The sequence below is a fragment of the Suricata suricatta genome, chromosome 7, assembly GCF_006229205.1.
Source record: "Suricata suricatta isolate VVHF042 chromosome 7, meerkat_22Aug2017_6uvM2_HiC, whole genome shotgun sequence".
NCBI lineage: Eukaryota > Metazoa > Chordata > Mammalia > Carnivora > Herpestidae > Suricata > Suricata suricatta.
The window spans coordinates 42,620,842-42,633,440 of record NC_043706.1 but is presented as its reverse complement, the minus strand read 5'-3'; the positions used below and the strand labels follow the sequence as shown (position 1 = coordinate 42,633,440).

General features: G+C 43.0%; 1 protein-coding gene across 1 annotated transcript; it reads left to right on the top strand.

The window, feature by feature from the left end:
- Positions 1–319: 319 nt before the first annotated feature.
- Positions 320–11,393, top strand: ENPP5 (ectonucleotide pyrophosphatase/phosphodiesterase family member 5). Its single transcript, XM_029944122.1, has 4 exons — positions 320–482; positions 3,123–3,986; positions 5,739–5,915; positions 10,023–11,393. Exons 2-4 carry the CDS (start codon positions 3,158–3,160, stop codon positions 10,448–10,450), a joined length of 1,434 nt encoding a protein of 477 aa, XP_029799982.1. The 5' UTR covers positions 320–482; positions 3,123–3,157; the 3' UTR covers positions 10,451–11,393.
- Positions 11,394–12,599: the final 1,206 nt, after the last annotated feature.

The following is a 12,599-nucleotide window of genomic DNA, read 5'->3' as shown; positions in this document are numbered from 1 at the left end:
AACGGCCCGGCTAGTAAAGGCACAACGGGGGAGGGTGTGTGACCCGGCAGAGAGCTGACTTCAGCCTGCGCCGAACTCCGGGCACACTTGCCCGGTCCCTGCGGCCTCCCCGTGACCCTCCGCTCCCGTAGGCTGCGGCCCCTTCACCCTCCAAACGCAGGCAGTGCCCGCCCCCTGGTCCCGCTGATTGACAGGCTGTGCAGCGACTCCCGGGAGCCCGGCTTCGGTTTGGCGAGCCCAGCATAGGGAGCTGTCCTACCGTAGCCAATGGGAGCCAAGAGGCGGGATCTGCGGCCGGGAGGCGGTGCTGGTCAGGTGCTTTGCCCCGAGGCTGCTTGCAGGTGAGCGGTTGCAAGTTCAAGGGGCTCCCCTAGCTCTTCCGCCACCTCCCAGCTCTCGGCCGGGGTCTGCGGGAGGGAGCCCCCTCCAGACCCACCTCCAGTCGTCCCAAGCCCATGCGGACCGTCTGGATCACTGTGAGGGTAAGAGTCCAGAGGAGTGGGCGGCCTGCCTCCAGGTTACTCACACGGCTTCCGTGGTCCACTCAGAGCACCCTTCCCCCCAACTTTCCACTGCACGCGCGCACAGGCCTCATGGGGGCACCTGCGGGCCTCGGTGGGTGGTCTACGAATTGGCAACGCAGCGTTCCCCGCTGCGACCCTTCCCAGTGACTAGGGTGGAATCCCAGGGGAGGAGATGGGACGCTACCTCGTTCTCCGTCGACGTTTATTCCCCCTCTACACACCGACTCCTTCATCACTTTTCCTCTTCTCCCCGTTTCTTGGCGCCCCTTTCCTCTATTTCTCAGGCTGTCCGTGGTGAAAGGATTGGAGGGGAGGAGGAACTGGACAGCAGCAGCCCAGTGAAATCCGGACCCAGAACTAGGGATTGCACTCCACTGTGCAGCATTTTGTGTATGGAAAAGAACGAAATCTGAGATTTCTTTCATCCCCAACCCCGACCTCTCTGTTTAAGGCTTTCTGTCATCAATGTGATCATGTCAGTTCTTCTTACCAAACATTCCTAAGCTGTAGGCAACACTTACCCTTTGTTTATTTTCCTTTGTCCAGCAAAGCAGCTCTTTCCTGCTTACCACAGTTGCTTAATTAATTTACTTAGAGGAAAATCAGGTGTTTCATGTAGTTGATTTTTTTTTTTTTGGCCTTAAATTATGTTTGTTTCATAACAGCCTTCTTTGTATTTGGAAGGTGAAGGAGAACGGAAGAGAGGAGAGCAAACAGCATCCTCAGCCAGATGGTAGTAAACATTTGGAGTTCCTTATTGGAACTGATTTATAACGTTTCTTCCAGACTTGGAAACATTATTGCCATTTGAGAAAAGAGTTTTTAAATTCAATTTTTGAACCATTGTTTGGAGACCAGTACCCAAAGCAATTTCAGGTTAGGTCATGTTCTAGGTAGGGTGAAGTCATAGTTAAAATTACTGCATCCGAAAGCAAAGTGGGCATGCTGAGTGGTTTTTATTCACCTGTACGTGTAGTATAGCAAGAAGGCAAGACAGGATCTGTTTTTGAGGTTTAAAAATATCTTCATCATATTCAGGGCACCTGCGTAGCTCAGTCAGTTGAGCATCTCACTTTGACTCAGGTTATGATCTCACAGTTTGTGAATTCCAGCCCCGCATCCGGCTCTGTGATGGCAGCCCAAAGCCTGGAGCCTGCTGCCTCCTTGTTTCTGTGTCTCCTTCTCTTTCTGCCCCTGTCCCACTAAAGCTCTGTCTCTCTTAATCTCTCAAAAATAAATAAACATTAAAAAATATATGGAAATATCATCACCATATTCAAGTTAGGAAGGTGGCAAAAGCTGAATTTAGGAGACTGTTTGGCCCAAAGTGTGGATGGATCCAAGTTTTGGTAGGCTTATAAATACTTTCATGCAAGAATGTACAAGGAAAGTAGGGAATCAGAGATCCTTGCTTGATTTGCAAGCCCATTGAGAGCTGACAGAATTTACATATGTGTTGTTTATCCCTATTGCCTTTTCTTAGCATTCTTGACTAGCATAACTGCTTTTTAGAAGTATATGTGGATTTTAAACAACCAGTCACTCAACAATGTTGATCCAAGGAGAGCCTTTAATCCTATCAACTGCTTTTTTCACATATCCCTAAGATTAAATGTGGATGAATTTTAGCATCGGGGGAGTCAACACCAAACTGCAGAATTATGTTTGTTTGTACTTAATTAAGAAACTAATTGTTTTAGTTTAAAGCAGGCTATGGCTTTAATTAGCAATAAATGGCTGTGGATTACGTTTCACAAGTATATTTGAGCATCACAAATTTGATGTCACTTCAGAAAAACAAGTTCATCTGTTTTCTTTTTTCTCCAGTAATATCCCTAACCAAACATAAGGCCTTGTCTTTAAAAATAGAGGTGTACATACACACACACACACACACACACACACACACACACATATACATAAAGCATTATTGTTGGATTTGCTAATGGTGCTTCCTTGTTTCTAGGTTCCTGTAGTTGGTCTGACCATAATGATATGTGTTCATAGGTAGTTGCCTATATAAATTTTTCTGACCAGAAGTCAGAAGTCTAGGTCCCCTGCAAAAGTTTCTAAAAAGTTTCTGTTTTTCTTAAAAGTAAATGGTATCAAGGGCACCCAGGTGGCTCAGTTGGTTGAATGTCCGACTTTGGCTCAGGTCATGAACGTGAGCGTTCGAGCCTCACCTCTGGCTCTCTGCCATCAGCACAGAGCCCACTTCAGATCCTGTGTCTCCTCTCTCTCTCTCCCCCTCCCCCGTTCACGCTAGCTCTCTCAAGAAATGAATAAACATTAAAAAAAAAAAAAGTAAATGAGAACATATTTTTAAATGATATTTGGGGAGTTTAGTTAAGTAATTACTTTAAGAAATGTTTTAAAACCAAATTCCTGGAAAGTAGAAGTTTGTAAAATGCAACTAAACTTAGTTTTATTATGCAGGTAGCCCCACGTCTCTTGTTTGAAATGGAGCAACATAATTCTTCCAGGCTGTGGCTTATGATATTATTGGGATTACTAGGTATCATCACTGTCAGTTGTGAGTGAGGTATTAACTTTACCAAAAAAATTATTGCCATTAACTTTTATATGTTTTTTATACAGATTATCTTGCCCTGAACTGATCAAACACTTTGAAAATGACTTCAAAACTTCTCTGGGTATCCTTCACACTTGCTGCATTAATATTTTCAATTACGTTTTCTCTCCAACCAGACCAACAAAAGGTTCTACTGGTTTCATTTGATGGATTCCGTTGGGATTACTTATATAGAGTTCCAACACCCCATTTTCATTATGTCATGAAGTATGGTATTCATGTGAAGCAAGTTACTAATATTTTTATTACAAAGACCTACCCTAACCATTATACTTTGGTAACTGGCCTCTTCGCAGAGAATCATGGGATCATTGCAAATGACATATTTGATCCTATTCTGAATAAATCTTTCTCCTTGGATAACATGAACATTTATGATTCTGAGTTTTGGGAAGAAGCAACGCCGATATGGATCACCAATCAGAAGGCAGGACATTCTAGTGGTGCAGCCATGTGGCCTGGAGCCGATGTAAAAATACATAATAGCTTTCCTACTCACTACATGCCTTACAATGAGTCTGTTTCATTTGAAGATAGAGTTGCCAAAATTATTGAATGGTTTACATCAAAAGAGCCCATAAATCTCGGTCTTCTTTATTGGGAAGACCCTGATGATATGGGCCACCATTTGGGACCCGAGAGTCCGCTCATGGGGCCGGTCATTTCGGATATTGACAAGAAGTTGGGATATCTCATACAAATGCTGAAAAAGGCAAAGTTGTGGAATATTCTGAACCTAATTATTACAAGTGATCACGGAATGACCCAGTGTTCTGAAGAAAGGGTAATAGAACTTGATCAGTATCTGGATAAAGACCACTATATTCTCATTGACCAATCTCCAGTAGCGGCCATCTTGCCAAAAGAAGGTAAGTCTGCCCAAGTAGTCCTCTGGGGCTGGGGCTCCAGGGCAGTGGAGGGGGGAGTTTTTGTTTCTGTAATTTCAGTATTACGAATGCTTGCCTGTGCATTGGTAATATTCTGGGATTTAATCCTTAGACTCTGAAAAGACCATATCTCTCTTCTCGGCGTATCATTTTTCACTTTTCCAAGAATATTGAAATTGAGGTTTTCTCTGTACTTATGGCAGATGGATTTAACCATTTTGGAATCACCAAATATGAAAACTACAGCCTCCTTTCTCAGAAAAATTAAGAGGGTAAAACATACAGAATTTGCATGCAGTTCCAGTGATTTTATGGAAGCTCTAGAGCCTTCTATGGATCTTTTTACAGGACCTACTTAATAGGGAAGCAGTGCAGTATGGGAAGGAGAAAGTGTTAGTCAATCTGAAGATTTGTTTTTCCTGTCTATACATAGAGAAAGTAATAACAATACCCTGAACTTTTTACAAGCCTTTCCTCAAAGCCTCATACCAACCTCGTCACCTAAGTATTACTGCAATTTTAAAGACGGTGAACGAGCTCAGGTTTAACACCCCCAGTTCACAAGGGAAGTGCAGAGCAAAACTCAGACTTCTGACTTCTATTTTATCACCATCTAGAGTTAGTTTAGGTATCAAATGAGAACAGATTTTGGAAAGCTGAATACCTCACTAATGAGCATTATATTCCTCACAAGGGGATTAAGAGGATCATATGAAACAGTGAATGTTAAGATATACATAGGCACCTGCACACAGACTTCTTAACAAATTCAGTATAAAATAGCAAGTTTTATGTTGAGAAACTCTTCAATTCTCCTTATTAATTTGAAGTGCGTTCCCTGTTGGGGTGTTGGGAGGCAGAGAGGAAGCCGGAACAAATCAATTTGAAAAACAAGAGAAGGATTAAAGATCCTGTCCCAGATTCACTGCTTGAAGCTACAGGGAGTACTTTGCCACACCTCCAAGGTTTTAAGGAACTTTTTCAGGGTGCCTGGGTGGCTCAGTTGGTTGAGCATCCAACTCTTGGTCTTAGCTCATATCACAATCTCGTGGTTTGGGAATTCAAGCCCTGCATCGGGCTCTGTGCTGACAGCGCAGAGCCTCCTTGGGATTCTCTCTCCCCCCCTCTCTCTGTCCTTCCCCAGTTGTTCTCTCTGTCTCTCTGCCAAAAATAACTTTGAAAAAAAATGAAAGAACTTTTCCATTTTACAAGTTGTCCTTTCTCAAGGGCTCCCTCACCCTCCAGTCAGCAGATTTTCTGGTCAAGAGATTCTCTGCACTTGTATCTCTCAGAACTTAGCTTTTGTTTTCATTTGGGTATTTCAGTGCCCTAGACATTTCAGTTAGTGCCACCAGTTGGGGGGTGTGTGTGTGTGTGTGTGTGTGTGTGTGTGTGTGCACGCATGCAGACGTATGCATGTGTGTGTGCATGTGCATGTGTGTGGTTAAGTCTTTAAATCAGAGTAGAGATTCCTAGTTCTATAGAGTGTCTAAAATGAATTTACTTACAACAGAAGATTAATCATGGCTATTTGCCCCTCAAGAGTCTTTCCTCGAAAGGACAGGAATTTTCAAGTATCTGGCTCTCTTTCAGTCTGTTCTGCCTGCTGGCATTTTACCTCAGCGGGGTGTCCCAAGGAGGAAGTATTAGTTGACCCTGTAGCCATGGTGGTTTCTTTGATTGTAACAGTGAGTGTCTTGGTCTGAGTGCCTCCCCGCATCCCTCCTCTTTCAGGTAAATTTGATGAAGTCTATGAAGCACTAGTTCATGCTCATCCGAATCTTACTGTTTACAAAAAAGAAGAGATTCCAGAGAGATGGCATTACAAATACAACAATCGAATTCAACCAATCCTGGCAGTGGCTGATGAAGGCTGGCATATTTTACAGAATAAGTCAGACAACTTTCTGTGTGAGTATGTTACACTATTTCTTCCCATTCTGCATTGTGATTTGCTAAAGTAGAGGCTATGGGTAATACAGCAGTTGATTTCCTGAGCAAATAACTAGTTGGTGTCATACATTAATAGCAAATCAGGGATCTTTGGCACTTTAAAAAGAGGTAATCTCATAAATGTTTATTTCTCTTGAAGTCATCAGACCAAAGATACGTGGTGTGCCCTGTACTGCTAATTATAACTGTCATGTTCCTGAGAAAAACGTAACTGAAATTTAGAAATTGAATTATTTTCTGCATCTGTATCATGGTCTGATTTCATAATAATTGAATCTCTTTTTGCAGTTGTTAGCTTTCTAGTTTTGTTTGTTTTTTTTGTTTTTTGCCCTTCCGTCTCTATCAAATATAGGCCAACTTTGTTTTGTACCTTGGAAACATTTCTAAAAAGAAGTGCATATGGCATGGAGAGTCATATATCAAGATGTATTTTTTAATAGCTAGCGATATACTTGTGGAGAATACATTTCAAATACAACGGCAATCCCGTTTGAAATTCAAACATGCAAACTAATGTCCTTTCTCCCGTCCTTAACGTGTCATTTTTTTCTTGTATAGCTTTTAACAGGTTAGTCAGCTGGAAAGGCCATCCACAGGACTTTACTCTTCTTCTCTGTCATTTGCGCATTTGCTTTCAAACCCCCTGCCCTTTCCCTGCTCTCCTTCGTATTGCCAGTGACTGACTTCTACAGACTAAATTTTACAGGTTTCTTTGCAAACTGGCTTCTGGTAAGTGTTAACCAATTGATCAACAGAAGACACTAGCAGGAGTTTGGAAGAAGCCAGGATAATTATGTCCCCCTCCCCCCCTCATTCTCTATCTTAGGCTGTGTCTCCAACAGTGACCTCATTTCCTCTGTGATCTCAGCTCCCTCTGGACAACTTCTCTCTCTACAGCCTGAGCTCCTGCTGGACAGCCCTGGCTTTTGGGCTCTGGGAACACCACCTCTTCCCTTCTGTCCCTCCATCCCTATGGGGCCAAGGGAATAGGAGATTGCTACCGTTCCTAATCCTCGGGTAACCTTGCCGTCCCCTGTGTGCCTCTCAGCTCTTCACACTTTTGTAGCTGGTCCCCATATGAAATTCCCCCTTTTGGACTACCTTGCGTGGGTGGGCTCTGCCTTCCCGGTTGACGTAGATTTTGACGTGACTACCGCTCAGTTCACTGGGAGTTGTTTTTCCTCTCTGACGTGGATGACGAAGGAACCACAGTGTATCAAAATGACATAGACATGCTTTTTTCAGCATCGGTCCTTGACATATCAAAGAGATGTACAGAAGTGTAGAACTAGGTTCCTAACCTCTCTATTGACACAAAGAAAAGCAGTTGTCTGGCCATGGCATTTGTAGTGCATATGGGAGTGAGAGTGGGAACACGGTTTCTGGTTCTTAAAACAGGTTTTCCATACAGAGAAGGATCTGTAAGCCAATATTTAATCACTCCAGGGGAACTATTTTAGAAAAGCCTTTAAAGATCTTTTTTTTTCCAAAAAAAAATTTGCAGGGCAAAATTGCGGAGAAGAATAATTGTTATGTTTGTATGTTCGGATTTTCATGTGTGGTGCAGGTAACTCTTATGTTAGAGGGATTGCTCCAAAAAGGACTGCCGTCTCTGGGGAGATTTGTACTTTACAGTTGATGTAAATTTAAGGTGCCCTCTTGAAATTTTGGTTTGGCGAACTACAGTTACACAATAGATTGGTCACACCTATTTTTGGTAGAAAAACCTTAATAATGCTCCTATTTATGATATATTATGTTCAACATAATTATTTTTTAAGTTTAATTTTATTTTTTAAGTTTATTCATTTCTCCTGAAAGAGGCAGGGAGAGAGCCCCAAGCCGGCGCTGTACTGTCAGCGCAGAGCCCGATGTGGGGCTCAGACTCACCAAGCATGAGATCATGACCTGAACCAAAATCAAGAGTTGGATGCTTAACCAACTGAGCCCCCCAGGTGCCCTTCAATGTTATTTATTCAACAAATAAATGAAATAATTATTTCTTCAACTATTGGCCAGTACATTTCTTCTCAGCCTGAGTCCACAAGAGAATGAAATCCTAATGTCCAAAAGCAGTGGCTCTCAAGTACGTTCTCTGGAACAGCAGTATCCAAATCACAGGGAACTCAATAGAAATGCAAATTCTTGGGCCTGAGCCCAGAGCTCCTGAACTAGAAAATTCGAGGGTAGAGCCCAGCAGTCTGTGTTATGCGTGTCCCCCAACCAGGGAGTCTCACGCACAGAAGGAAGTTTGAGAGCCGCTGCCCCTAGGCATCCATTATTAAATTTTGTCTTTTGGATCAAGCAGTACGGTTGGGGCCACCACTGCCAAAGGAAGTCCCTCTCATGGGAAAGTGTTGATAAGGCATGAGTTCGTTTCAAATCTAATTCTCTAGGTAGAAGTGTGATAGGAGAGCATTATCTCTGCCTTCATGATTGAGAGTCTAGATACCAGTGTTTCATGGAAATGAATGAGCACGGGCCATCATCTAGCCCATTACAAATTATCTAATATATTTCTCAGAGTTATTATCAATTAATTAGTTAGAATAACATATCCTACTGGTCAGATAATGACTAGTGGTTTCATAAATCCAACATTATTTTTACTTGAATAAACTCAAAAAGGAATCATGGCATTTAGAATGACTTCTTCTGATGGACTGTGCCAGGCAGGCGTGGAACGACTTTGAGGAGATGACTAGGGGTCAGTTCCTGACTGGCAGAGGAGCTGATTTAGAATTTTCTCTTTTGCAGGCTTGTGTTCCAATTGCCTATTTTCCTGTAGTGAATGTGGGATACAGAGACTGATCTGCTAATCATTCTCACCACCTTTAAAATATAGCCTGAGGGTGGGTGAGGAGGAGGGGGGCGCTTGGGTGATTCAGTCCCTTGAGCATCAAACTCTTGATTTCAGCTCAGCTCAGGTCTCGATCTCAGGGTTGGCTGTGGGACTGAACCCCTGCCTCAGGCTCTGGGCTGAGTGTGGCGCCGCTTGAGATTCTCTCTCTCTTCCTCCGTCCCTCTCCCCAGCTCGTACCCTCTCTCTAAAATAAAACTAAATAATTAATTATACAAACAATAATAAAATAAAGCGGTCTTAGGTTGCTATCTTACCATCAGTGGCTGTTTCCCCTCACACCCCGCTAGGCTAGGCACACATGCCTTTGAAATTCAGTTTTTAGTATGCAGGAATTTTCATCCTTTAGTTTTATATCTCTTGACCAATCAGAAGACTTCTAAAGTTTTTATGTGTCACCACACAAGCACGCAATGCTCAATTGTATTTTGATCTGAACCACCAGCATCACTAATGGATTGTAGCTGTCACTAGGGGTTTGATTTTTGTGGCATGTTTTGTTTCCTTAATTTATTTTTTGTTTGGTAATCATGATTGTTTTTATGACTAAGAATACCTTTATCCCTTTATCTTTAGAGAATAATTTGAGCAAGTATTTGCTGAATATTAGCTTACCTGCCACCAAAAAACAAACAAACAAAAAAAAAAAACACACACACAAAAGAACAAAAAAACAAACAAAAAGCCCCGACTCATGTCCCCCTGACTTGGCTGAGCTTTGCTCTTTACTCTTCCTCCTCTGCTCTTTCTGGTAGCTTTAGCCTGTGAGAAGGATTTGTGGTCATTTGGATTTTCATTTTCTTTTTTTTTTTTTCATGTTTATTTATTTTTGAGTGTCAGAGAGACAGAGCATAAGTAGGGGAGGGGCAGAGGTAGAAGGAGACAGAGAATCGGAAGCAGGCTCCAGGCTCTGAGCTGTCAGCACACAGCCCAACATGGGGCTCAAACCCATGAACCGGGAGATCATGACCTGGGCCAAAGTCGGCCACTTAACCGACTGAGCCACCCAGGCACCCTAATGACTTTTCATTTTCAAAAGTGAACTGTGATGTTTACAACAACAGAGATTGTTCATAAAAGATTATCTTGTTTTAAAAGACAAATTAGATGGATCTTACGTTCACGTTCAGAAATTCAACTCACAAATTATTTTCCTTTTCATGCCGTCTGGTTGGCTAACATATCCATTCATCTTCTCTTTCCAGTGGGCAACCATGGATACGATAATGCATTAGCAGAAATGCATCCAATATTTTTAGCCCACGGTCCTGCCTTCAGAAAGAATTTCACAAAAGAAGCCATGAACTCCACAGATCTGTACCCCCTGCTCTGTCACCTCCTCAATATCACTGGCATGCCACACAATGGGTCATTCGGGAACGTCCAGGATCTGCTCCGTTCCACAGCCCCAAGCGTGGTTCCTCACACGCGGAGTCCTACACTCCTCCACGGTAGCGTCAGGCCAAGGGAGTATGAGCACGAGGCGTCATATGCGTATTTCCTAGGGGTCTCTCTTGGAAGCGTTCTGGTGATCGTATTTTTTGTGATTTTCATTAAACATTTAATTCGCAGCCAAATACCTGCCTTACCAGACATGCAGGCTGAAATAGCCCAACCGCTATTACAGGCCTAATGCTACGTGGAAGTAAGTGGAGGTTGTATAATGATGTCAGTGTTTAAAGGTTTCAAATTCTAGGAAACCAGTTTCAGACATTTGCACAGATCGTTACAGTTTTATACATATACAGGCACAGCCACACACACACACACACACACACACACACGCACACACACCAAATACACACACCTACAAAAGATTCAAGTGGGGTAGTATGTTTCTATTGCTGTCTCTGGCTTAGGGGTAGATAAAGTCCTGCTTTCATTGGACTTGGCACGTATAATGTATATATTTAGCAACTTTGCACTATTTAAAGTACCTTACATATAGCACTTTAAATTACTCTCCTAATGGGTACTCTTATGCAAAATGCACTTTATTGACAATTACGTCTTAGAGCTTGGTTGAAGAAGACCATTTTTTTCTGCCAACGTCGCAGAATACTCACTTCTTGCTCAAACTCAATGAAATTTCTAATAATTCCTGAATACTGTAGAAATTCGTCCCCTTAAACTGGGAGTGCAAGAAGAAAAGTCAAAACCGTTGACAATGAAACGTGATGACCTTCATACACTGGATTTTGGAGAGATGCATTCCCAATAGCAGGACACAGCTGTGGGCCTTTCTTCTCATATTTCTTTTTTTAAAAGACCTGGGTTTGCATTTTATGTTTCCTAAAAAAATTAAAAAGCCTCAAATACTGACAGGTTTGTTCTAAACCTACTGTTTCAGTCATGAAATTCATTATTGTTATTTTCTGAGGAGCCATTTTTCTCTGATTATACAATAATGAGGACACCGTGGATACACATGTCGATCCTGCACAGTCCAACACTGGCCTGTGTGAACAGAAGAGATTGGGGACCGTCTCAGCAATGTCTTCCCTTGCTCTGCACTTACCTGCTTCTTTGACAACCGAATCACTGCTGATCACATTAAAAATCAAATCAGATGCAACGATGTTCGTTTCCTTTCTGGTAACGTGTATGTAGTAAGAGAGTAGAGCGTCGTCAAGATCGGGGCATTTGCAGATCCAGAGGTGAGAGAGCTCAAGCCATGTAGGCCGCTCAGTTCGCAAAAAGGGCCTCGAGGAGCTAGGGAGGGAAAAGTAGGCGGGGCCGTGTCTGAGACGTTCACACCAGACCCCGAGCAGTGCGAAAGGACACCTGATGGCAGAAATCGGCAGAATAGCCCTTAGAAGGTGGCAGGTATTGAGACGAGGGGAGCCGAGATCACAGCCTTGTTTCGTGAAGTTTTTGGACGCCCCCTCCCTGAGCGCTCGGTGGCATCAAAGATGCCGCCACGGCCACAGACTTCTACCAGCTGCGTAGTATTCCCATCTTCCTGGTCACTCAGCTCTTCTCACCCCAGCTACCAAAGGTGTGCCAGATCTCTGAGGTAGTCAGGCTGGGGAGACCTATGGTTTCCCTGTAGTTTCTTAGAAAGAGAAAACCCTGGAAAGAACAGCTTTCTTTAAAAAAAAAAAACCCCAACTTACAGACAGATGGCCCATAGATAATATTGTGATCTTGTGCACCAGCTGGCTAATGGACAGGTAAAATGTATATATATCCCAGAAATAGAGGGATAAAGCAGATGTAAAGAACAAAGAAATATCTTTACCTTAAAAAGTACAGTTGTGAGGAGCCGGGGTGGCTCAGTCGGTTACATGTCCAACTTTGGCTCAGATCATGATCTCGTGGTCCGTGAGTTCGAACCCCACACTGGGCTCTATGCTGGCAGCTTGGAGCCTGAACCCTGCTTCAGGGTTTCTGTTTCACTCTCTCTCTGCCACTCCCCTGCTAATTCTCTCTCTCTCAAAAATAATTAACTTTTTTTTTTTTTTAAGTACAGTTGAATTGGGACAGGGGTGCCTGGGTGCCTCAGTCAGTTAAGCATCAACTTTTGATACTGGCTCAGGTCATGATCTCATAGTCATGAGATGAGCCCCACATGGGGCTCAGCATGGGGCCTTCTTGGTATTCCCTCTCTCGCTCTCTCTACCCCTTCCCCACTCATGCTCTCTCTCTCTCTCTCTGAAAGTAAGTAAACATATATTTTTAAAAGTGAGTAAGTCCATGTAATTGTCACTTTAGAGGAGAAATGGAAAATAGACCATGACCAGCACTCCAGGAAGATCCTCAGTTCTCCTCCCAGTCACTCC